This window comes from Manis javanica, chromosome 4 (assembly GCF_040802235.1).
Source record: "Manis javanica isolate MJ-LG chromosome 4, MJ_LKY, whole genome shotgun sequence".
Lineage (NCBI taxonomy): Eukaryota > Metazoa > Chordata > Mammalia > Pholidota > Manidae > Manis > Manis javanica.
In genome coordinates, this window is record NC_133159.1 from 165,162,584 (window position 1) to 165,188,104 (window position 25,521).

Below are 25,521 nucleotides of genomic sequence, written 5' to 3' on the forward strand. Positions count from 1 at the left end.
CTTGCAGAAAGGATTGAACATGGTTGGGATTTCCCTGTCATACATGTATTTCATCTACATATTGGGAGCCTCTCAAGTGACACAGCCAAAATGCCAGCCCTGGGTGCTGGAAGCAGGACACTTTGAAGCCTGAAAATAGAATGTAGTTCTGGAAATCATCTTGTTCTTCCTATTTGCTTCCATATTTAAGCATCCCTAGCTCCTGAGTCTCTTTTAACTTCCTCCCAAGCGTCACTTCAGTAAAATATGTGCTGGTTCCTGGCATTGGGGACCTATCATGTGTGGACCTTATTAAAATTGTAGAGTCTAGGCCTCCACTCTAGACCTACCCAAACTCTCTGGCATCTGATTTTTAACACACTTTATGGTGAGTCAAGATTCTTAGGCCAACATTTGAGAACCATTAAAATGGTGGTTAAGGATATGGTGTTGGAATCAAGCCCACATGCACCTCAGTTATCTCATCTGTAAAATGAGAGTCAAATGCCTTGTAGATCAAAGAGCAATTATGAGGGTGAAAGAGAGCACACAGGAAGGCTGTCGCCCCATACCTGACACAGAAGTGCTTGTTAATTTCATCGGTTGTTATCCTTGTCGTCCAGGCTCCCAAGTCCAGAGGAATCACAGGCTGCTGACCAGACCTGGGAGGAAGGAGGAAACAGCTTTGTCATCACAGTCTCACACGTTAGGTAGAGCTCGAGGATTCAGAGCTCCTTTCTTATCAAAATGGAAATGACCCAAGGCTCTGGTTATTTAAAGAAATCTAAAGAAAGGCCCCGTGGAGAGACAGCTGGGCTCCAACATCCTCTGGCCTGACAGTCGAAAGTAGCTTTGTCCTCTCAACATGACTCTGGCATCGGATCAGTTCAGTGGAAATGAATTAGTTAAACCAGACATGTAGCACACAGGGCACGAAAAGGTAATTTAACTGAATTCTCCCTTCTTGGCCCATTGGGCATTCACCATGAGATATGCTGAGCACCTCCAGACAAAGATTATTAAACCCAAGTCAGGTAACTGTTGTTCTTCATTTCTGGTGCCCCAGATCCTGTTGTGTCCCACATCCCGTTAGGCTGAGTTCTGAGCTGCAACTGGGCTTTGAGTTTGTTTTTCTTTTGTTTTAGAATGACATGTCACATTGACCAGCTGAACACTTGGTATGATATGAAAACTCATCAAGAAGTGACCAGCAGCTGCCTCTTCTCAGAAATCCAGACCACGCTGGGGACTTTCAGTCTGAATGGATTAGAGAGGCTTCTGTGCTTTATGATTGTCAAAGAATTACAGGTGAGCCTTTTGGCTTTTGCACAGGTTTTCTGCTACCCTGGGAGAGACAAAAGTAGATGAGTTAACTGTTCCTTCATGCTTTCTTATACTGACATCAAGCCCATGAATATAATTCTTATTAGGTAGTGAGAGCTGGGAATAAATAAGAATTTCTTTGGCCAGTGTACTATGGCAAGGGGTAGACTGTTTTTATGAGTTTCATCTTAAGACTCTTTGAAACCAACAACTTCTCCTGGCAGGGGATGTTTCTAATAGGAACCAGAATTTGCTTCTTCCCTGTCATCCTATTTGTAGAGTTGTGTCATTTAGACCAGTCTGTGTTCTACATAGCAGTTTAGATAACTGAAGTATTTATTCATTTTATTCATTACGTTTTATTTTCTTGTTCTAGAATTTCCTCAGTATGTTTCAGAAAATCATCCTAAGAGACAGAACTGTGCAGGATACTTTAAAAGCCCTCATGACTGCTGTCATCCCCCTAAAAAGCATTGTAGGTAAGTGTTCTGAAACTAGCCCGAGGTAGAGAGAACACTGTGGCCTTTCCCAATTTACTAAATAGAAAACTGTATTTTACCCTTTCAGCAAATTCAAATAAAATTTATTTTTCTGCCATTGCCAAAACACAGAAGATCTGGACATCTTATCTTGAGGCTATAATGAAGGTATGTTGTGGGAGAGGGTGATCATCAATACTCTATTTTTTAATAATTATTTCCTTATAACTTTGTTGCTCAAAGAAAGCCACTCTTTGTTTTGTCATCAAACCAAAAATACAATATTTCAGTTTCTCATTATTTCCAAATTGATTTTTCTTTAGCTTCCTTTCTGGGGCCATTTTTGATTATGCTTTTCATTGGCCTAGTGTTTTTCTTTCACTAAAGAAAACTTCTTAAAATGCCTCTTGGCAAAAGATGCTTTCATACAAAGAAGTAGAATCCTCCCTTAGTGATCCTCCATCCTTACATTCATGTAATAAACTGCTCTGTGAGCTTTCAGCCCTAGGATGCTCTGAGGAGCGGTTAGAGTACAACATTTGTCTTCCTCCCCTCTTGCACCTGCAGATATTAGAAAGACAGGTTCTTTGGACATAAATTATCCTTCACTGTGAATAGAGCACTATGTGTCTTTGGGAGTGAGTGAAAAAGTGCAATGAGGAGATTAATTTGTTGGATGGAAATCCCAGTCACTTTAGAACCCGCTCATCTCCTCTCTTGCCTTTACACCCTGCATTGGCTCCTGGGGACTGTCTTCTAGATACAGGGGTTATTAAAAATGTGCGTCTTTCCAAGACATTCAATAAGCTTTGTTGAACACCTGCTGTGTACAAAGCATTGTCAGTTGGTGTGAGACACAGAGTTAAAGGAAATGTTAACTGTCTCCTCAGAAAGGCTCCTTACAATCTGATAAGAAAGAGTAGACTTCCTGGTAGAAAGCTGATTCTTGGTTACAAGTATCACATACCATGGAAGAGTCTGGGCTGCAATGGGGATTTGGAGAAGTTCCGTTCTCCTATTCCCAATTAAATGTGTCACTCATTAGGACAGTACTCATTGGTGCCTCAGCCAAATTTACAATGTATTTCCTATAATTTTAGTGAGTTTGGGGGCTTTATTTCAATTTGGAAACATGAATGGAATAGGTAACACAAGGAGCCTTTGGCCCTGCCCGATGTCTGGATCTTGTCATATATGCCTGGCATTCCCTTAGCCAGGTGATTTTCAGAGATTGAGAGCTTCGCAGGCCAGCTTTCTAACTGCTGGGGAACCATTAGGGGAAGATTGAACAGTTGCCTGAAGTTGGACGGGCCTGAGTCTCACCTCTCTAGGAGGCTGAAGTTGACGTCAGGGGTGCTTTGAGGAGGCGTGGGGTTTCCCAGTGGCTGTTACAGGCCTCCCTTAGTTGTAATTGCTGGTAATTCAGTAGTAGCCAAGCATTGGGTCTAAGTCAATTGTTTTTACATGAAACCCCAGGGACAAATTTGTCTTGAATTAGGGCCCTTGTAATCACCAAACCAGTGCTAATGGCCTGGAACAGCAATGGAAATAATTCTGCATTATTAAACAGTGACAGTAGCCACATGGAGTTACTGAGCACTGAAAACTGAGTTTGCGGGCATGAGGAAGTGAATTTTATATTTATTTCACTTTAATCAGTTTAAATCAAAGTGGCCATTCGTGGCTAAGTGGCTGCTGTATTGGTCAGTCAGACTCTAGAGAAAACATGGAGAAAGCAATCGAAACATCTCTAAATGGGCAAACAAGTAGGTAGAGTGAGATTATCACCTCCAGGCTCCTTAGCCACTCCAGAATCTTTTTAAAGGCTTGTGGTAAAGAAGCCTTAAAAAGAAAATCTTGGCCACCAAGGTTCAACATGCTTTAAATAAGAACAAGGTACATTAAAGTGCCTTTGTTTCTGCTTCCGTTTCTAGACTGGTATCTTCAAGAGAATTCTTGACCCAGAGTATCTAGAATTAAGCAAGGAGTTATATGGGCAGATACAAGTTCAGAGGAACATTTTTGAATGGTCTAAGAGAACCCACTATTTTCTTGGCCTTGCCCTATTCCAGTATTTAAATAGTGTTTTTCTATTAATAAAAGGTTTCTTACTTAGAAATAGCATTCTTTGGATTGAGTTTTATTTTCTTCACATAAGTAGAATAATAGTCTAGTAAAAATGGTAATCAAAGGTCCTTTGAGGCCATTTAACACTTATAAATGTTACGCTAAATTTATCCAAATACCTTTTCTTTGCTCTTAGAGAAGGCCACTTTTTTTAATTGAAGTATTATTGGTATACAATCTTATTGGTTTCGTATACAACACAGTGGTTCAACAATTACCCGTATTATTAAATCCTCACCCCCTCCAGTGCAGTTCCTATCTGTCAGCATAGGAAGATGTTATAGGATCAGTGACTATATTCTTGCTGTGCTACGTGCTACTCTCCCTGTGATCAACTTATTTGATGATTGAGAATTTTTGTAAGGCCACTCTTTTCTTCCTTTTTTTTTTGATCTGCTCCCAACAACTCACAGGAAATGTGTTCATTTCTACCTCATTGTTACTGACATTATCAAACAGCCTTGCCTCCTATTCCTCTTCTCCCCCTTGCTGACCTTTTAGGGGTAGCTTGCCTGGAATAGAAAAGGTGAAATTTACTGGCATAAAAACTTAGAGTATACTAATGGCTTTATGATGCCAACAAATTCAGCTGGCTTCAATCATATCTCCAAAGTTTATGCTCATTACTACCTGGAAATTATGGTGGCTGAGCCATCAGAGTCACATCACTGTCACAAGTCTGTTTTCTTCATAGTTTGAGAATTATATTTTGTTACAGTTGGCTCCCACTATTATGTATGTTTCATTTTGTATATTTAAAAGAATTACTCTAAGACAGTCTCCACCAGACAGGCTTTGAAAGGAAAGGAGTGACACATAGCAGCGATTCACCGGAGAGTTCCGCTTTATTAGGGAAAGGTGCTGGGTTATACAGGAGGGGGCATGAATTGATTGAGGTGTCACTTCTACGGGGCCAGTGGCTGTTGGCTAGGTGCTGGGATTGGGAGGGGGGCGAGAGGTGATTGGGCTTCAGGTGGCGCCGGCGGGAACTGAGGACCCCGAAGAGAAGCTGGAAGTTTGCCATCTTACTGGTGGGGACCCTTCATTCCCCTTTCTCCTCTATGGGTTTGTGGACGTTGCTTTCTCTCTGGCTGCTTCTTGCTGAACAGGGGTGGAGAAGGGAGTGAGGGCTTGAGGATTGGGAGGAAAGGGTTGATAGGACTTCCCACAGTAAGGATGAGTAGATGTGGACTTCTTCAGGTTTGGAAATCAATGAAGGTTCCTTGTAACCATAGGTTGGCTAAGAGGATATGGGTGTCAGGAGCCAGGTGTCTGTGGCCATTGTTTCCAGGAACAGTTTCTAGTGGAGAGAGGGGTCCATCTCAGCGTGTGGTGAGGAGGTCACGTGAGGGTGAGGGATCTTCTGTGGCTAGAAGCTGGTAGTTCCTGAGGAAAAGCTGGTTGAAAGCTTGATTAGAGATTTTTCTGACTTGGGATTTGATGAACTTTATTATACAGGGTAAGAAGAGACAGGCGAGAAGAATGATTATTATGGGGCCTGCAATGGGCCAGAGCCAGGTGAGGAGGGGGTTTGTTAGTATTGAAGAGAATGGGTTGGAGTTGGAAGCAGAGTGGAGACTGGAGGCAAGGTCAGTGAGTTTGGTGATGTCAGTTTCTACAATGCTGGATTCGTTGATATAATAGCAGCACTCTTCCCAGAGGAAGACGCAGGTGCCGCCCTTCTCGGCTGTAAGCAGATCTAGGGCCTGCCGGTTTTGAAGGGTGACTTTAGCTAGCGAAGTGACCTGTCTTTGGAGAGAGGCTAGGGAATAGGCAGTGGATGTCAGGGCTCCCTCAAGTTTGGCGTCGAGATCTCTAACTGCCCATAGAGAGTGACCCAAGGCTTCTCCCGAAAACCCTGCCCCAATGGCTGAGGTGATCAAAGAGCTACTGACCATGATGGGAAGGAAAGCAGCTCTTTTTGTGCGAGAGGGCAAGGGAGGTTGGAGCTCAAGAAATTCTGCCATGCTGTAAAGTGTAAGCTGTGGGATTAGGGTGACAAGAATGCAGGGTGTATCGGAGTTGAGAGGCAGTGAGTTGAAAAGACTGCCATTACACCAAAAGAAGTGTCCCGGTTTCATAAAAGTCTTAGAGCCGGAGGTAGGGGTGTAGATAGAGAGGCAGTGAAGTGCACTGGAGGGGGGGTGGAGTTGGGCCTACACAGTGGTGGATGGTGAGATTATCTGCGTATTCTGGTTCCCATAGGGGTATGTCTGCCAGGGGGCAGAGGGGTTGTCTTTCTGCATGGAAGGAGTAGTTGGAAATATTAAGGGGCACGGCGGCCAGCAGTGGGCGCTGTAGTGATGCGCACAAGAAACAACTGGCTGTGTTAAGGGTATGGTTGAGAAAGATGGTGGTGCCCTTGAATGAGCTGTAATGAAGAGTAGGAGCAATGGGAAGAGGGGTGGGGATAAGAAGATGAAGAGGCGCCGTCAAGAGTTTGGATAATGACTTTTTCGGAATGTCTGCTATCTGATGCAACTTGAGAGATCTGGGAATGAGAGGGAACATACTTTTGAGAGATATGAAGGGTACCGTGGGGGGTCGAGGACCCCCCCCCCCCCCATAGTAAACTGAGGCTGTGACTCTGGCAGCTCATCAAGAGTCCCAGGGATCTGGGATTGATAAGGAGAATGAGCCGTTGGGATATTTCATGAAACGGTTGGAGGAGTAATACTGTGGGTACTGGAAGTTACTCATGTAGTGAATGGCACAAGACCAGTAGGGACATCTCCTGTAGGTGTCTGGCCATCGCCTGCAATAGGCTTGTTTTTGGCTATAGAGGAAGCAGAGGTAGGGAGAATAAGGGTAGCTGCTAGTGAACACTTGGGTGGAGGGAGGAAAGTGGAGGTATAAAGGCTCAGAGCAGCTTTTCAGAGGGCAGTCTGGTGTGGCAATGAGGGCAGTAACTTTTGTTTGATGCTGTGTGTAAGTCTGTCTGACTTTGAATCGCCATACAAAGGAGGCTGGGGTGGCGGGGAAGACAATAAGAATGAGGAAAAAGCGAGAGAGCAGTAAAGGGGGAAAAAGTCATGATTCGGGTATGGATGGCAAAGGGGGTGAACGGGATTTTGGAGGAAAGAGGACAGTAAGGTGAGGAGTCTGGAGGGAGGGAGAGTCTGTAAACTTTTGTAGGTTAAGAGATCTTTTAGGTGATGTGGGGACAGAATGGTAAGGGGTGCCTTGAATGTCAGTTTATGAGCTTTTTTCTGCAAGAGCTGTCTAGCGGCTAATGCTCGTAGGCAGGGGGCCCATCCCTGAACTGTGGGGTCTAATTGCTTGGAGAGATAAGCTACTGGGGCAAAGGATGGGCCATAATATTGGCTTAGGAGTCCTAGAGCTTGACTGGACCTCTCATGAATGTATAATGAGAAGGGCTTCGACAAATCAGGAAGATGGAGAGCTGGGGCTTCCACAAGGGCTTGACGGAGCTTAATGAAGGAGTGTCGGGGTGAGGAGGATAATGGTTTTTTAGGGGGGCTCTTGTTGAGGTCGTATAGGGGTCTTGCCAACAGGGAGCAGGGAGAAGTTAGGGATCTATGCTCTAAAATATCTAGCTAGGCTTAGAAAGGAAAGAATTTCTGTCTTGGTTTTGGGAATGGGCAGGTCAGAGAGGAGCTATTTTCTGTCTAAGGTAATGGACTTTCTTTGTTGAGATAGAAGGAATCTGAGGTAAGTGACAGAAGGGGAAGAGATTTGAGCTTTGACGGGGGATACTCGGTAACTTCTGGAAGCTAGAAGGTTAAGTAGGGAGGCAGTGTCAAGTTGAGACTGTTCCCACGAGAGACTGCAGAGTAGAAGATTGTCTATGTATTATAAGGTGGACTTGGAGTGATCATGATGAAACTGTTTGAGGTCCTGAGCTAGGACCTGTCTAAAAATATGGGGACTATCTCGGAAGCTTTGTGGCAAAACTGTCTAAGTGAGTTGTTTAGAATGTCTTGTGTATGGGTCCGTCCAGGTGAAGATGAAAAAATCATGGGAGCAGGGGTCTAGAGGAATAGAAAAATGGGTCTTTGAGATCTGGGACTGAGAAGTGGGATGCTGAGGCAGGGATCTGCGATAAAAGGCTGTATGGATTTGGAACTAAGGGATGGATAGGGACAACGGCCATGTTGATGAGGTGAAGGTCTTGGACAAGGCGGAAAGATCCGTTGGTTTTTTTAACAGCTAATATGGGGGTATTAAATGGGGAGTGAGTGGGTCTGAGGTAATTTATGTTTAAGAGATCTTGAATGATGGGTTGGAGGCCTATGAGGGCTGAAGTGGTTAGGGGGTATTGGGCCTGACAGATATACTGAGAGGGGTCACATAATTTGATAGAGGCAGGGGGACATAGGGCCACAGAGGGGCTTGTAATGTCCCAAACTTTGGGATTTACAGGGTGTTTGAGGGCGGAACCGGAGCTTTCATTGGGTAGAGGGGGGTTGTCGGCTATGAGGGCCATCAGAAAGGGAGTACTGGAGGCTGTGGGAGTGGATATAGTTATGGAAACGTGGAGGAGGGAAAGGTTGTCTCGTCCTAGTAAAGGGATGGGACACTGGGGCATAACTAGGAAGGAGTGGGAGAAAGGTATGGGACTGTCTAGGATTGTGCATAAAAGGGGGGGAGGTTTAATGGGAAAATCTGTTTACTTCCTACCCCGACTATAGGAGTAATGGCTGGCATGGTAGGGCCCCGGTATTCTCACAAGACTGAGAAGGTGGCTCCTGTATCTAGGAGGAAGGAGATGGGGCGACCATCTACTGTTAAAGTAACCCTGGGCTCTTATTTGGTGATGGAAATGGTCGGGCGAGAAGCCCCCGGGCCCCGTCAATCTTTTTCTGCCAGTCCCAGTACGGCGGGCTTAGGATGGGGGTTGTTCGTCCAGCCTCCCCTTTGGGTGGTTGGGCAATCAGACCCCCAGTGGCCCTTTTTGTGGCATCTGGGGCATGGGGTGGTAGGAGATCTGGGGGAGGGGCACGCCCTTGACCAATGTCCCTCTTTTCCGCACTTGAAACAAGCTCCTGGGGGGCGCTTGTCTGGAGAGGGGAGCCCAGGTTGTGGTTTTATCAGCTGGGCCAACATCTGGAAATTGGCCTGATCAGCCTTTTGTTTACCGCGTTCTTTCTCCTCCTTCCGGTTATGGAAGACTTTAAAGGCTACTGTTAGGATCTCAGTCTGTGGGGTAGTGGGGCCCTGTTCTAACTTTTTGAGTTTAGCTTTAATGTCGGGGTAGCTTTGAGCTAGGAAGTATGTCATAAGGACATGTCTTCCTTTAGGTGTTTCTGGGTCTAGGCTGGTATGCTGTAATAGGGCTTGAGTGAGTCTAAGAACTCGGAGGGGGTTTCATCTCTCTTTTGAATTGTCTTGGAGCTTTTGAAAATTGACTACTTTACGAGCTGCCTTTTTCAGACCTGCTATTAAGCAGGAGGCAAAAATATCTCGAGAGCGGAGACTTACGGCGGTGTTATAATTCTAGTGTAGGTCTTGTTCGGGGACAGCAGTGGGGCTAGGGGGATAGGTGGGGTCAGTCCTGTGGGTTTCGGTAGCGTGCGTTTGGGCGAAGTCCTAAACTCATCTATGCTCTTCAGGGAGAAGAGTATTGGCCAGGAGCATGAAAATGTCATGATGCGTGAGGCTGTAAGACTGGAGGGTCCATTGAAACTCCCTGATGTATGTCGTGGGCTTAGTGGAAAAGGAACTTAGGCATTTCTCTAGTTGGGCTAAATCTCTTAAATGCCTTTGGATCCTGCTACCTCCAGGAGGGGGGCGATAATTTTGGCAGGCTCTCGGGACCAAGTCTGAGGGGGACTGAAGGGTTCTGGCTCAGTCTGTGGGGGAGTGACGCGGTCTAGCTGCGCCTATTCAAGCAGGTCCTGAAGTGTGGAAGGGGGGCAAAGAAAATAAAGAAAGATAGAATCAGACCCACGTGTTGCCAGCCTGCAGCCCAGCTGCTTGCCTCTGTTGCTTTAGTTGGGCTTGAACTCATGACTCTGAGGTTAAGAGTCCCATGCTCTACTAATTGAGCTACAGCAGGGCTTCAGTTAATTATTTATGGAATGTGTTGTTTTCTATTTCTGCCACATTGGCAAGTGGGGGAAGGGCATAGCTAGAAGCAGGGGCGGTGTTTCTACACATCTTCAAGGTCTCCCTATTTTCAGAGTGAGGAGTCTTGGCAAGATATGTTTTTGTGGACAGATAACTTCTAAGGACTGCACCGGTTGTTCTCTAGCTTGTGCTTTCCCATGCTGCGTTCAGACATGGGGGGAGGTGCTTTCCCATTCTCCCTACAAACATGTGAGAAGACAAAGGCGGTCCCTAACAGGGGAGAAACAGGTGATGAGGACAAAGACGGAGGAGGCCCTTGGGACCTAGTTAAAGGGGGGGCTGAAAGGCTCAGGCTTAATCTGCGGGGGACGAAGGCGGAGGAGGTGAGATGGGGGAGGAGATGGTGGGGGAGGAAGGGAGAAGGGCTGTTGTAGGAGAAGAAGGGGAAGGGAGTGAACAGGAGGCTTCTGCGGAGGCAGCGGCTTGCAGGCTAGGAGAACTTGGGAGGGGGCTGGGGGAGGAGGAGGTGGAAAGCTTCGATATAGGGAATCTCCTTCCATTTTTTCAGGCAGTGGCAGTAGTTAAAAAGATCGCGAGTGATGTTAGGATCAAGAGTTCCCCCTGCGGGCCATTGGTTGTTATTGTCTAGGGGGTATATGTCGGCCAATCTTGGGAGCAATATTTACGGAGAAGTTTTGGTTTTATATCAGGCGTCAGGGAGAGGGTAGCCAGATGCTTACGCAGGCATTCAAGAGGTGAACTTTCAGGGAGGGATGAGGAGGCTCCCATGGCTAAAGGACAGAGAAGGAGACAAACAGGGGAAGATGAACGGAGATCCTCGGACTGGAAGCAGACCGCAAGGAGACAAAGGGCGTCCCCGATGATCTTTGGTGGTCTGCAGAAACTCATATATGAGTCGGAATTTCTTAGGAAGTGTGGGTCGTCACCCAGACTTCCCTAAGAAGGCAGAGTGCCAGAGTCACGAGGTACCTAGCACTAGGCATTTTCGGCGGACAGAGCAGAAGGAGGAGGGTGGGAAAAGGGAGCGTTCTCATCCACAAAGGAGTCACCTCATTTATGGCTGTTGGAGAGGGGGTGCCTGAGAGTCGGCCGCAGCCATGAAGGCCTGAGGCGGGGAGCGTTGCCTCCTCATCCCCGAGCGTCAGGGCCTTGCCGGACGATCACGGTCAATGGCACTGCGATAGCTCGGGGAAGAGTGGCCCACTCCGGGGGGAAAACTTACCTAAAGGCCAGAGAGGAGTGGTGAGTGTGATGAGCCAGCGCCGGAAAAAGAGGATGAGGGCACGCTGCTGCTGGTGTCGGGGGGAAGATGGGGCCCAGTTGGGGTGTCCCGTCTCCCGGGTTTCGGCACCAATGAAAGGAAAGGAGCGACACATAGCAGCAATTCACCGGAGAGTTCTGCTTTGTTAGGGAAAGGTGCTGGGTTATATAGGAAGGGGCATGAATTGATTGAGGTGTCACTTCTATGGGGCTGGTGGCTGTTGGCTAGGTGCTGGGATTGGGAGGGGGGCGAGAAGTGATTGGGCTTCAGGTGGCGCCGGCGGGAACTGAGGACCCCCGAAGAGAAGCTGGAAGTTTGCCATCTTACTGGTGGGGACCCTTCAGGCTTCACCAGGTTTCCAAAGAGGTTCAAGGTCAAAAAAAGAAAAATGGGTGAAGAACCCCTAGATTAAGGGTTATCATTAAAAGGCCTTCTTGGAAGATTTCATGTAGACTATCTTATAACCCAGATTATTACATGATCTGTAATCCTGAGTGATTTTAGAATATTAGAGTAAAATGGCAACCTTAGGACTTAAAGAAAATTCAGTTTAGGACAAAGCAAGTGGGACTTCTCATTAGCAGCTACTAAATTTGGACAACTTATTCCAAAAGATCAAGAGTTTCAAAACAGACATCTTTAGTACATGAACAGCTGAACATTAGTGAACCCACTTTGTAAAATATTTGATTTTGGGGAATATCTTGAGGTTGGCCGGAGTCTGTCCAGACGTGCCTTGAAGGGTCTCTTGGGCTCCAACAGGGATGATGCTTGTCTTAGCCCTGGATCCAGTCCAGGAAATCCTTAAATTTCTCTGCAGTGTTGTAATCCTTCCAATAGAAATGATCATTTTGTGTCTGCCTCCTACAATCACTTTGAAATGCTTATGTTCTCCATGTTCTTTCTCTTGCTAATTTGTAGGTTGGGCAGATGCAGATTCTGAGACAACAGATTGCCAATGAATTAAATTATTCTTGTCAGTTTGGCTCCAAACATCTGGCAGCTGCTCTGGAGAATCTCATTAAGTAAGTGCTAGTGTTTGAAATGGTCATCTGTGGGCCTGGATTGTTATCATAAATGGCACCCCAGTTTCTTTAATACCTACTCTTTTACATTCTTTTTGAGTAAGAAGTCTTTCTGAATTTATAGGCTTCCTTCCCAAGAATTACCAAATTGGTCTTTAAAAGACTCCTTCCTCAGTATTGTCCCTTGGTGCCTCTCTCTCCTTCCCTCCACCCCACGCTGCTGATGTATTCATTTATTCAGCCAATATATTGATCACTTAATACACACCAGACACCGTGCAGAGAGTTGCACTGACTGAGAGAGCAATTATTACCCATTTCCGTAGGACAGTCACTAGCCATCCAGAGGGCAGTTAGAGGTGTGTTAATTACCTGGAGTGGTTGGGCATGCAGCCTGTGCCTCACCAGCAATTGCTCTCATTTCAAGCCTTCTCCTTAAATAGTCTGTGCTTCTCGGCACAGGACAAAGTCAGTGTAAGCAAGTCAGTGCTTTTGACAAGCTAGGTATTGAAAACAGTAAGTCAATTCATAAAAATTTGAATGGTGAAAGCACTTGATTTAACTCCAAAAGACAAAGTAATTCTGGATCAGACTTTCCACTTAAAGCCAATCACAGGTACAGAAATTGAAAATTAGAAGGATCAAGCCCTCATTTTACCGATGAGGAAACTGAGGCCCTGAAAGATTCTTTCATAGCCTGTGGTAACTGCTGTCTGAATTCAGTTACTCTCTAATGCTTATCACTCTTGTTTTTTCTCCTTCGTTTAGGGCTCTCCTAGCGGACATCGAAGCCCACTATCAGGACCCTTCACTGCCTTACCCCAAAGAAAATAACACACTCTTATACGAGATCACAGCCTATCTGGAGGCAGCTGGCATTCACAACCCACTGAATAAGGTTCATAATTAAAATACATAATGGTGTGGTGGGGAACCGTGTGGCACAGAAGGTGATTTGGCCCAGGTACATGAGACACTGGGAGAACCTGGGTCCCAGTCCCGGTCCCAGAGGCTCCATTCTCCCAAGTCCCCCCTTGCTGAGTTCCAGTTTCCCTGGTGGAATATGAGGGTGATCTTACCTTCCCTGTGTGATTCAGAGCTGGGAGAATCAAGTGATACAATGTTCAAGCTCCCTAAAAAGGAAAAGGCACTGTATCTGTAAGAAATTAGTTTTAGGTTTGTCTGGCATTTGGTGTTTGAACTGCAACTGAATGGTGGCCGTGATCCTTCTTGCCCAAAAATGCTTCCACTGGTGACTGGCAGCAGTCATAATCATAATCTGGGGCTAAATACTCTTTTCTGCAATTCTGATCTCCACAAACCTCTGAGAGCAGAAAGATTTTTCACAACTTGGTGTTAGGTCTCATTTGGTGGCAAAACTTGTCATGACATAAGACTCTTTGTACTTCTGTGAATATTCGTGTTTTAATGCAGCAGTACTGGTGACTTTGATTATAGGGTGAGACCCTGGGCCCTCTTTCCCTTTTCACGAACTAGGAAAAGTGAAGTTCTGAAATCTCTGCCATCCCCTGGGTTTTGGGTGAAGGATTATGAGCCTGTGTAGCAGCTGACGTTATTCTGAGGGCTTATTACATGCCAAGCACTGTGCTAGCCCTGACCGTGGGTGATTCCACCTGAGCTCACAGCAGCCGCGTCAGATGTGCCACTGTCGGGTTGGCCCGGAGGCTGGGAGGCTGGCGACTCCCCCGGGCTCCACACTAGCAAGCCTTGGAGCCCGGCCGTCACCCTGGACCCGGACCGGTGTCCACACCGGAATGCCCTCCTGCCTCCCAGGGAATTGGGGCTGGCTGGGTAGACCCTGACTGCCGCGGGAACCGGGCAGGAAGCTGCTCTGTGACATTGCCCAGGGGTCAGCAAACAGCGCCCGAGACGTCACCCGCTTTTCATGACGGACTCCTGCTCACTACTCTGTGGACTGCCGCTCCTCCTTTCTGCCTCTGCCCTCCCCTCACTTTGCCTTGACTGTGGCATCTGGCTTTCCCCCCCTTGCTCATCACCCTTTGTCCCCATCCCATTGTTATAATCATAATCATAATCTGATTATGAGGATTAAGAGGATTCAGAGGGAAAGTAACTGCTAATCTCTAAGCAAAGTTGTTCCCTTCCCAGAAGGGTTCATTATTTTATAGGTATTTATGTTTGGGAGGTCAGTGATGTTACACAAAACTCAGAAGTCAGTAAGTCAATGGAACCATTCTAGTCTTAGGTAGTGTGAAGAGTAAACTGAAATAAAATAGAAGCTTTCCACTTGAAAATGTGTTCTGCAGTATTGTGCAATAACTTTTCTTACCTTTGTCTTTTTAGATATACATAACAACAAAGCGCTTACCCTATTTCCCAGTTGTCAACTTTGTTTTTGATCTCCCAGTTGCCAAAACTTCAGTACAACAAAAACCTAGGTACTGTATGACATTTATTCTTTTCTGTATTGAATTTATTCTATCCAATAAGTAATAACAGGTTAATAATCTAACCAAACAACTCTTGTATAGAGTGCTATTCACATATGAGATCTTTGTATAGAGTGCTATTCACATATGCATTTAGTTAAATGCATGTTTATAAAATCCATGTCTTTGGGCCTCTGAAACATGTATCCCTTCATGAAATGTAGATAGTGGATTTAATAGCAACAACGTATAATCCACCTTTAATTTCCAACAGATTAATTATCCAACTTGTAAAATGTGTGGAAACTTTGCTTCTCTCCTTTCTTTAATGTATGAACAGCTGATTTTATATAAAAGAAACTTCTTTTGGTTAATATCTTATCCACTTAACAAGTGTCATGTGCCTACGGTGAATATGGAACTGTGGTGTGAAGAGTAACAGTACAGCAACAATACAGGAGTGAACACTAAGACAGGAATATCTAGGACTTTAAGATACATCTGATTACATGCGAAAATAATACGAACAGCAGATAACAAGACTTCCAGTGTATTTCTGTCCAGGAATATAACCCTAATTGTTTTGTCATTAATCAGTTTATCCTGAACTCTTTTATAATCACTTTTCTAATAGATTCCCAAGTACTTCCCCATCTCCAAACTTTTTATCTGAGTTTTAAAAAACCCACTGTAGAGTGTAATTTAGCTTAAAAGCATTATAAGAGGTTTCCTGTAAATGTAACCATGTAATTTTTTTTTGAAGTATAGTTGACATAATATTATAATAGTTTCAGATGTACAACACAGTAATCCCAAATTTATTACATTACAAAATGCTCACCACTGTCAGGGTAGTTACGTGACACCCATCTGTCACCATACCAAGTCATTACAGTATTACTGACTGATTCCCCGTGCTGTGCCTTCATCCCCGTGATTTATTTATTCTATAACTGGAAGTTTGTTCCTTTTGATCCCTTCATCTTCACCCTCCTGGCAACCACCCAGTTCGTTCTCTGTATTTATCTGGGTTTTTGTTTGTTAGTTTTGTTGTATCCATGTTATTTTTTCAATCAGCAATTTCAAAGTGTATTTCTTCCTTGAAGTATTTCCCTTGCTATTTCATAAACCTTTTAAGGATAAAGATGTAGAGTCTCTGTAAGGTTCTTACTCTCTCATATGAAAATGTTTCTTGAAAAAATAGCTCTCATAGCAACCCCTGTTGGTGCTACAGAATGCAAAGCCCAGGACTTGCTGTAGGAGGGAGGGAACAAATGTGTGTTTGGATTCTGGATTCACCACTTAATCACCTATGTGACTTTGGCCAAGTTCCTGAACCTCTCAGGCTGGTCAGATTTTTTAAATGCCTGATACAGTACCTGGTACAGAGCAAGTGCTCAACTGATGCTAAGTCCTGTTCTGTATATTGGTCAAAATCAATGTAAAGAACCATCCCAAGGTGAATTTAAGGTTTCATCTCAAGATTCAGAGAACCATGCTCCCCCTCTGTGGTCCCTGTGTTATTACTACATAAGAATATATGATCCTTTATAATGATGGCTTGTCAGTGCATAAACATACCTTGTTTTTATTAAAGGCTAGTCATTTACTGGTGTCATTCTTAGGTAATATATCTTTCATTGTACATATGGTTAAGATCAGGCATGTCACAGGAAGCATGTCACTATTCCATGGAATTGCCAGATCTTTAAATAAAACAAAGCTTTTAAATGTCTTAGAAATGTATCTGTACCTGACTATAGTTCTTTTCATGGATTAGTCTGCTGTGGTAACTTGAGAATCAGATTAACAGTAGAACTGAGGAAGAAACATCAGCATGTTTGTATACCCTGAACACATGTATTTAACCTTGTGAGCATTACTCTCAAGAATTGCATGCCTTCCTTGGTCTGTCTTAAGAAAGAATCTGTGGTGCTGCATTCATAGAAGTTTTTGTTGTAAACGTAACTATTGCTCTCTACCTGGGAAGGATTATTCCTCAGTGTTCTGAGTACTGGCAATGCAGTGGGCATTAAATAATTCAGAATTTCCAAAACCTATGTTGGGTTAATCAGGATAACTTGTTTTGGCATCCTGATCTAAGTAGAGATCTCCCAGTCATCACAAGAACCCAAATGTAGGATATGGGGGGTCTGTCTGACCAGTTTAACTTTAGAATAAGCTGCCAATCCTTTTTCCAAAGTCGTACCATATTACACACCCATCAGCATTTGTCAATGTCCATCTTTTAATATTTAACCATTCTAATGGGTATATATGGCATCTCATAGTTAATTTGCCTTTCCTTGATGTTGAGTACTTTTTCATGTGCTTTTTGGACTTTATATCTTTCTTGGTTAAGTGTCTGTTCAAGTCTTTCACTTGTTTTAAAATTAGGTTGATTGCTTTTCTCTCACAGTGTCATAGGAATTATATATTATGGATATAAATCCTTTCTTAGATTTATGAATTATGTATTTTTTCTCAAGAACTGTGACTTACCTCTTCATTTTCTTACTGATGACTTTAATGAGCAGAAGTTTTTAATGCTGATGATGTCCAATGTATCCATTTTTTCCTTCACAATTAGTCCTTTCTGTGTCCTAAGAAATCTTTGCTTACCCCAAGGTCCTGAAGATATTCTCCTAGTTTTTTTTTCCGGAAGCTTTGTAGTTTTAGCTTTAACATTGAGATCTGTGGTCCATTTCATTACTTTTTATGTACAATGTGAAGTAGGGGTCAAGGCTTATTTTTTCTTCATGGGATATCCAGTTTCAGTGACATTTGTTGAAAAGATATCTTTCTCCATTACATTGTTTGAGTATTGGTGTGTAATGTAACGAATCACACAGAAGTTTCCACATGATACAAAGCTTGTAAGCCTTTAATTCTCCCCTCCTCCTCACCATGTGGCTTTTCTGGGACAGAAAAAAAAATGTATTTACATGAGGCGATGGGTCCTGAGCCTCCTTCTCTTTTACCCTGAAGGGTTAACCCAGCTAAGTAGATTTTCCTGTTGTGTTACATATTCAAAATGTCGAAGATTACCACTTGGTCATTTTTGTCAATATAACTTAAAGACACTGCTAATCAGACATGACTTCAGAGGCCATTGAATTTACCTCCCACCAAGGGCATGAACAAGCTGTCAGATGACCCTGGCAGGTGGTCATCCAGTCTCTGCAGGGACGAGGTACTCTCTGCCTCTCCAGACAACACAGAGCACTGGTAGAGTCGTTCTCATTGTTAGAAAGTTCCTGGTTGCAGTGAATGGAAAATTTCATCCCATCTCTGAAAATTTCACACACGGGCCTGTTTGTAGTCTTTGCGGTGAGACGGAATAAATGCCGCCTCCTTCCTCAGCACCACTCGGCGCTCTTCGAGTTGGCTGTAGTTTCTAGAGCTCTCTTTTTAAGATAAGCCCCTCCAGCTGTTCTGCGGTGCAGTGGCTCAGAAGCTGCTCCATATCAGGGGTTCCAGTTTGTTACCAGCCATCTTAAAAGTGTTCTCTCAAACTTGTACCAAAATTCCAAATACAGCCCTCCCCTTAGAGTGGAGGAGTTCCTATCCTCCTTCGTTCTGAGTCCTAGGGAGCAAAGTACAACGAAGGCTGCAGTGCTGAGATCTGATGTCCATTGTATAGGAGTGGCTCTGAATGATTTTGCATCATCTTTAAATCCTGACATCTCTCTCCCATGAGCCTCAGTCAGGCCAGTTCTTCCCCATCTTAATGAATGGATTAAAGATCAAATAAACAGGGAATTTTCTTTTTTTAGGACATATGGTCCAATTTGCTTCAAAGAGTAGATTTTCTTAACAATTGAATAGCTCAGAAGGAAGGGGAAGTCTCAAAATGAAATTGTAATAATCACGAAAAGGTCAGTTGCAGAGGAAAGCAGTAGGCACCTAAAAATCTGGTGCACCTGCTCGGGACCAGGGAGAGGAGACCAAGGACTCCAGTCCAGGCATATGAGGTGGTCAGAGAGCAGCTCCACACCTGGCCACCCCCAGCCAGTGCTCCCCATCTGTCAAGAGCTGGCAGGTCCTTCATCCTCTGTTTTTCCTTCTGCAAAGGATTTAGTGTGGCCTTAGTCCAGGATGATAGTGGCAGCCCTGAGAGAGGCCGTCGGGGTATAGGAGTAGAGCAGAAGCTCGGGTTCCAATTCAGCTAAGTGAAGGGTCATAAGGCACCTGAGAAGCATGGACACTGCCTCCTTCCCCTCGTCCCAAGAAGAGCAAATATAAATACAGCCGTGGTCACACAATGACAGATGGAGAGCAGTGGAAACTTTTCCAGGTGTTATCACTCGTAAACCCTTTCAAAAGCAAGAAGTTACTAGAGAAATAGATCAGTAATACAGTACCATCTTATGGTACCATTTGCTAACTAGAGAATGCCGATATGTAAATTGGAAATAGTTTTAACAGTTAAAAATTCATTCTGATATAAAGTAAGAGTGTAAACTCCATAAGACTATTGTATACTTTGTGGCATTCCCAGTTCTAGAACAGTGCTTGGCAATACAGTTGTCATACAAATGAATACCTGAGTGGGATCCCGTGTGGAAAATTGCTAGATGCTGATTTTATTTGATACCCTTAAATATACAGTAATGTGCCAGGCACAATCTCAGACGCTAGACATAGGAAGATGCAGGTTTGACCCAAGCCCTCAAAGAAACCAGCGTACAAGCAACTGAAAGTTTAAGAGGCGTGGAAGAAGATCCTGAGGCTAATGAGAACATGAGAAAAGGCCACCTGCCCAGAGTATCAGGGAGGACTTCACTAGGTTATGTGCTGAAGATGTGCCCGCAAGATAATGACTTGCTATGAAGCAAGAAGTTGGTCTATAGGTTTGTTTCTTCTCTGACCTCATTTAGAAATCCGCCATTGATTTAGTCTGTCAGCATGTTGGCTGAGGGTCCGATATGTGCAAAGCAGTTCATTGATCCGGACTGTTCTTTGTTACAGCCAGAAAATACCCGAGATGCCTGCAGATGTTGTGGGTGCCCTTCTGTTCCTGGAGGATTATGTTCGGTACACAAAACTGCCCAGGAGGGTAAGCAGCAGATAAAGACAGTGTTGATGCCCTTTTTATAAGGCCCTTTGAACTTGCTAGGAGTGAGTCCAGCAGCTCACTCACCTTGGCTGCCTCCGAGCCCCTTGCCGGGGCTCTGCCCCACAGCTCTAAAACTCCCCATCCTCCCTGGTAAGTGCTTTGCAAGGAGACGGTTTAACGCACCTTCCTTGCTCTTCTCCCTCTTTACCCCACCTTCCTCCTGTCAGCAGCTCACCCAGTTCAGGAGTTGGGATGGGCAGTCCAGGAGAGAATTTCTTTAGTGGCAGGGATAGAAAGGTAATTGTGTGGTTGTTTCCTTTCCCCAGTAATGGTTCTCAAGCAAGTTTGATTATTTTCACAGCATGGCGAAAATTATACCATCCATACTACTGTTCCCAAAAATGACAGACTGCTTTTTACCTTCTAAGATATTCTTCCCTTTTCCTTTCTTACTAGTGAGTCTGCTTTGGTAAGTTTTAGCTGAAAGTGGAAAGCTTGATACTAAAATATAAAAGACTTCCAATAGATGCTGAACAGCCATGCCGATTTTTTAAAAATTAGCTTAGGAATTGAACATCTTTGTTTATAACAAAAGCCAAAGATGATGTTTTAAAAATTAACTGCCATGTCATACTTAATAGTGAAATACTAGTGGCATCCTTATTAAACTCAGGACTGTAGTGATCATGCAGCAGTACTGATACTTCAGTGCTACTTTTGTTGCACAGGTTTGTTAAAGAGAGCAGTTGTATATTTTCCTTGGTTCTTGTCCCTGCTGCAACAAAGAATTGAAGGGCAGAGACACAGTAGTGAACCAGAATAAAAGTTTTATTTAAAGTTATGCACTTAAAGAGAGAGAAAGTGCAGGCGACCTCAGAGAGGAGGTTCCCAGAAAGGTTGAAAAGTTTTATTTAGTTATTGTGAGTTTGTTTTGGAGACACAGGGAAGTCCCAGTACAAGATGAGGAAGAGATAGATTAAAGCAAGAGTGTCAGGGAATGACAGAACAGAGTGATAAAAGAAGTTCAGTAAACTGCTGCTCAGCATGGGACCCATCCCCTGCTAACTCCTTAAGCCAGTGCCAGCTGGCATCCAGTGTCCACTTGGATCTGCAGGGTGTGGGAACTGAGTCCCTACCACCCCAGGATTTGGGGAGCTGCAAAGCACTGGATGGAGTGAGATTACATTCTGTGAACTTCCTCAAGGCAAAGAAAGGAGACTTTCTGGCAGGCTACTAAAAAACATGACAGTATAGCTGCAGTTTCATCCGGGTCACCCAGGCCATGGTAATTTGCAAGCCTGGATCTGAGCTCTCAGCAGCCCCTCCCTACTGACCTGAAATAGGACAGAGTGAAGATTTGAGCTTAAATCCAGAGTATTAGAATGAAATAGCAAAGTAACAAAGACACTACTGGAAAAGCGCAGAGACAAAACATTACAATTTGAGCAGTGAGAAGTTTATTTAAGGCAAAAAGATGCACACTTGGAGAAAGGAAAGTGTGGACAACCTCAGAGAAGAGGCGTGCTAAAAGGTTTAAGTTTTATTTAAAGAGAGAAAGTGTGGGTGACCTAGAAAAGGAGGCCTGAAAGGTTGAGAAAAAGTGTGGGTGTCCTCAGAGAGGAGGCATGCTGAAAGGTTGGGGGTTCTCCCTTTTAAGGATTTTTCAGGAATGTGACAAAAGGCTACAGGGTGTAGACTTGTTAAGTGGTCTCAAGATATTTATCTTTGGTGAGAGACATTAAGTTTCTTCTCTTCTATTATCAGTTCTCTAGGTAATTCTGCAAAATTAACACAAGCAGTGTACTGATCCAGTTCTTCCCCAGGATAGCAGGTTCTCTCTGGGACCATATCAATCAAGACAGCCTGCCCTGCCTCCAAGGTGGGCTGAGTTATTGTCTGTTTCCTAAAGAATAAGTTAAGAATCTTATTTCTTAACTTCATGGGTTTTAAAATGCAATCTTAACTTTAAGATGGAATCTTTCCTGTTTTTACTATGCTGTTTATATCTGGGCTTGTTTGCTAAATTAATCATAATGCTTGTCTCCTGCCCAGGTTAAGGATTACTTGATTAGGGGCCAGAGGAGGAAAAAATAGCATATACGTCAAGTTAAATAGTAAGCTAGGCCTTTTAGCAGACTAAAGTAAATCTTACAACGGCATGATCTAATTGACACAATGAAGACATGGGCTGCGCTCAGATACTTTTCTTTACCTGGGAAATATTTGGGCTTTCCAAGTTACTCCCCGCCTTCGGAGCTTCAACTGATTAACTCATTAACTCTGTGAGTCTTTTCTGGCTCTCTAGTTTTAACTGGTTAACTCTTTGAGTCCCTTCTAGTGGGTTTTACTGGCCTTATTCTCCCTCCACCGCACTTATATCTATCCTTCTACCTAATATGTTCAAAACAAATAAGAAATGAAAAATTGTAAATGTATTTGCAAAGAAGACAAATGTGTATTCTTTATCAATGATGTAATTGCCTACCTTGAGTGCCCAACAGAATCATGTGGAAAAGTGCTAACATGAGAGTTTATAAAATAAGCTGAGTACAGGATGTACTAAGTAAATCCACAAATAAGATCCTATTCACAAAATTAACAAGGAAATGATAATAATTAACAAGGATAATCTACAAGAAGTTATTTAAAAACAATTTGAAAAACTTTAGGAAAAAAACAAAACTTTTTAAGTCCATGTTTCTGAATGAGAAGTCAAATATTTGTTCTTCCTAGCTTATAGTTTTATTGTAATTATGATCAAAATCCATTATAAAAATTTTTCATTAATAATCATTAATATTAATAAAATGTTATTTTAAAATACAACATTTTTTAAAACTTCACAGAACTTAGGCTAAAGCAGAATTTTTAAAAAGAAGATATTAAAACTATCAAATATTAAAATATATTATAAAACTACAAAAAACAAAATAGTGTGGTAGTGGTATGAAAGTCAATAGATGGGTTGAAACTAAAATATGTAGCCTAGAAACAAATACCAGTACATAAAATAGTATATAAGGAAAGGTAGCATCTCAAATTAGGGGAGAAAGGGAATATTAGTCAATAGTGCCAGGACAGTTAGTTCAATATGTGGTTAAAAATAAGAGGCAAGTTTGTCTTTTTATATTTTCCATGTATCAAAATAAATTACAGATAGTATAAAAAATGAAAAAAATTAGCAGAAATTTTAGACAAATACTTTCAGCTCTCAGAATTTCCTATATATTCCAAAAGCAGGAAACATAAAGGAAAAGATTTAGAGATTTGATCTCTTATAAATGTCAAATGTAATGAAAGAATTCTGTCAAATGTCTCTTGATTTAATAAAATGGGGGAAAATTACAAAGGGAAAATAACAAAGATCCGTTTCCTTGATTTATAGGATGTTCTTTTAGATCTATAAGGAAAAGATAAGCAATCTAACAGAGAGGAAAAAAATAGGCAAAGGCTATTAACAGGCAGTTATCAGGAAAAGAAATACAAATGGCTGGTAAATTTGTAAAGATGTTCAACCTTATTATATTCAAGGGTCACAATTCAAAATACCTGTGAAATTAGTTTCAACACATCAGATTGATAAAACCTACAATGCTGGGCCCCCAATGTTTAGAAGGGTTTGGAGCAATAGGACTTTTCAGTACTGTCAATGGGAATGTAAATTGCTTATCCTCTGGGGTGTGCAATTTGGCTTATCTATTAAAAAACTTTTGTAATACACTTTCCCAATCTCAGCAATTCCACTGCTAGGAATCTACCTGCTGGGTATAGGTGCAAAAGTTCAAGATATGTTTGCAAGGATGTTCATAAGATTTAGCAGGACACAAGATAATGCAATCCTAATTTTGAGGGTGTGTGTGCATGCAAACATATGTGTATAAATTGAAGGAATTCAAAGCAAAGTAACTATCAATTTTAGATTCTCCAAGGGACGGGGACTAGACTCAATCTCTGTTTTTGCTGAATTTCCTCTAATTAGGTGATACCTTTATAATCAGAAAAAAAAGAAACACTGCTTTTAGAAAAAAAACTATTTTCAGCACTTGGAGATCACCTCGTTCTACACCCCATCCTTCACCCCCCTTTCCCCCAGCGCTTCCCCTAAGAACAGTGAAGGAATGAATGCCTTTAAGGGTCCTCCTCTCTTCCCCCTCTGGCCTGAGTCACTTGCCAGACATGCTATTATGCCTAGGTTATTCATCAATTAACTGTGAGGTGACCTGAGACTAACCTTCGTACTTCCCAGAGGCATGTGTATTCCTAGCCGATCCCAGGGCCTTTACGAGCCAAGGAGCTCACATGTAGAGATAGGTGGAACTGAACAGCATCCCCTCAGATGTCAGCAGTGCCAAGAAATTAAGACACCAGTACGAGGAACACCAGAAACAGAAGGTGGTGGTTCTAAGGAGTGTTCCACCCATGGGAGGCCAGCACTTCCCTGTGATACACCTTGCTCCAAGGTGGTCTTCATCTCTTTAATTTTCATGTGGCAAATGTTGAATTTGTTCTGAATTATGACACCATGAATAATTAAACTATTTTGATTTTTTAGGTTGCTGAAGCACATGTGCCTAATTTCATTTTTGATGAGTTCAGAACAGTCCTTTGAGTTTGATTTCTACTTCTTCAATGAAAAGGATTGTCCTTCTACTACCACTAAAATGAATTCAGAAATGAAAAGAAACTCAATGGCCCATAGAAACTGCATTTTTTCCCTTCATTGTGGGAAACATCAGACATTCTGGGTAAGATGTATCTCACCGCACTAGTTAATATAATTGTTTAAATCATGGTGTTATATACAATTTATATCATGTAGAAGCAGAACATATTTCTGTACTGCCTCTTATAAATGCTGAATGTAATTGTTATGTATAAATCCATTTAGTTTTATGTTCTAAAGAACTATTTGTGCAACTCCAGATTTTCAGTAAAATAATATTGCCAGTATCCAAAGTTGTCCTTCTTCCTGTGATTCAAAAACTATATATTCCCCTGCAAAAAACCTTGTCTGGAAGGTAAGATTCATATGGTAGGTCTGCTGTACATACCCATGACAGACTGGCAGGTGTATGGCGATAGACAAAGTAGCAGCGAATGTAAAGAACATGTACCATAGAAGGTAATTGGATTCGAAGGCTTGCCATACTCTTACAATCCCGGATATTCTGGGATTCCTAGAAGGGTTTCTAGCATCTCTTCTATAGGACTTATTTCAGCTGCTGCATCCACCCTTTCCTTCCTTCCTCAGCAGCCCGATCCTCACCCCAGCAGCCCTGCCTGGTCGAGGCCGAGCAGAATTCTAAAAGTGATGTTGCCCAGCACCTAAGGAGTTTGGAAGTCAACTTTGGAAGTTCAGCAATCCTATATCCACATGTCAAAAATATCTTGCTATTTTCCATTTGTAATCAGGTAACAGTAACTGCATGATGAGATCTTTAGATCTCTGTGAAAATGGCTCCCCAAAGAAAGCCAGCTGGTAAAGAGGCCAGATCTAGGAAAGTGAGGAGTTTTTCACCGGGAAATAGAACTGCGGGACAAACTAGGGGAGAAAGTGTCCACCATACACTGTGCTATAACAAGGCAGCTGAAACAGGGCAACACATACCAGTTGGAATAACTGCAACTGATTCCACTCGTGATTTGGCTAGAGAAACTTAAAAGCTGAAAAAGAAATTTCTACTATGAAAGCTTTATAAGTCATTTTAGCCATAATCATTAGAATCTGAAGTAGCCCTTTAATATTTCAGGTTATGTATTACTACTCTTTCAGGGGGAACAAATTACTTCAATGGTATTACAGAAT

The 25,521-nt window shown here is 43.0% G+C and overlaps 1 protein-coding gene across 1 annotated transcript; it reads left to right on the top strand.

The window, feature by feature from the left end:
- The first annotated feature begins 827 nt into the window (after window positions 1-827).
- Window positions 828-24,465, top strand: LOC140849275 (WASH complex subunit 5-like). The gene is made up of 8 exons (XM_073236269.1): window positions 828-1,287; window positions 1,679-1,781; window positions 1,870-1,949; window positions 12,142-12,245; window positions 13,014-13,143; window positions 14,571-14,665; window positions 19,628-19,715; window positions 24,268-24,465. The coding sequence occupies exons 1-8, from the start codon at window positions 1,126-1,128 to the stop codon at window positions 24,322-24,324; spliced, it is 819 nt and encodes a 272-aa protein (XP_073092370.1). The 5' UTR covers window positions 828-1,125; the 3' UTR covers window positions 24,325-24,465.
- The last annotated feature ends 1,056 nt before the right edge of the window (window positions 24,466-25,521 follow it).

What these genes read in the sequence shown, in the direction of transcription:
- LOC140849275 (XM_073236269.1), top strand. Translation starts at nt 1,126, where the DNA reads ATGACATGTCACATTGACCAGCTGAACACTTGGTATGATATGAAAACT. An exon ending in CCCCCTAAAAAGCATTGTAG is followed by an intron (nt 1,782 to 1,869) that starts GTAAGTGTTCTG and finishes TTACCCTTTCAG; the next exon opens with CAAATTCAAATAAAATTTAT. An exon ending in ATCTTGAGGCTATAATGAAG is followed by an intron (nt 1,950 to 12,141) that starts GTATGTTGTGGG and finishes GCTAATTTGTAG; the next exon opens with GTTGGGCAGATGCAGATTCT.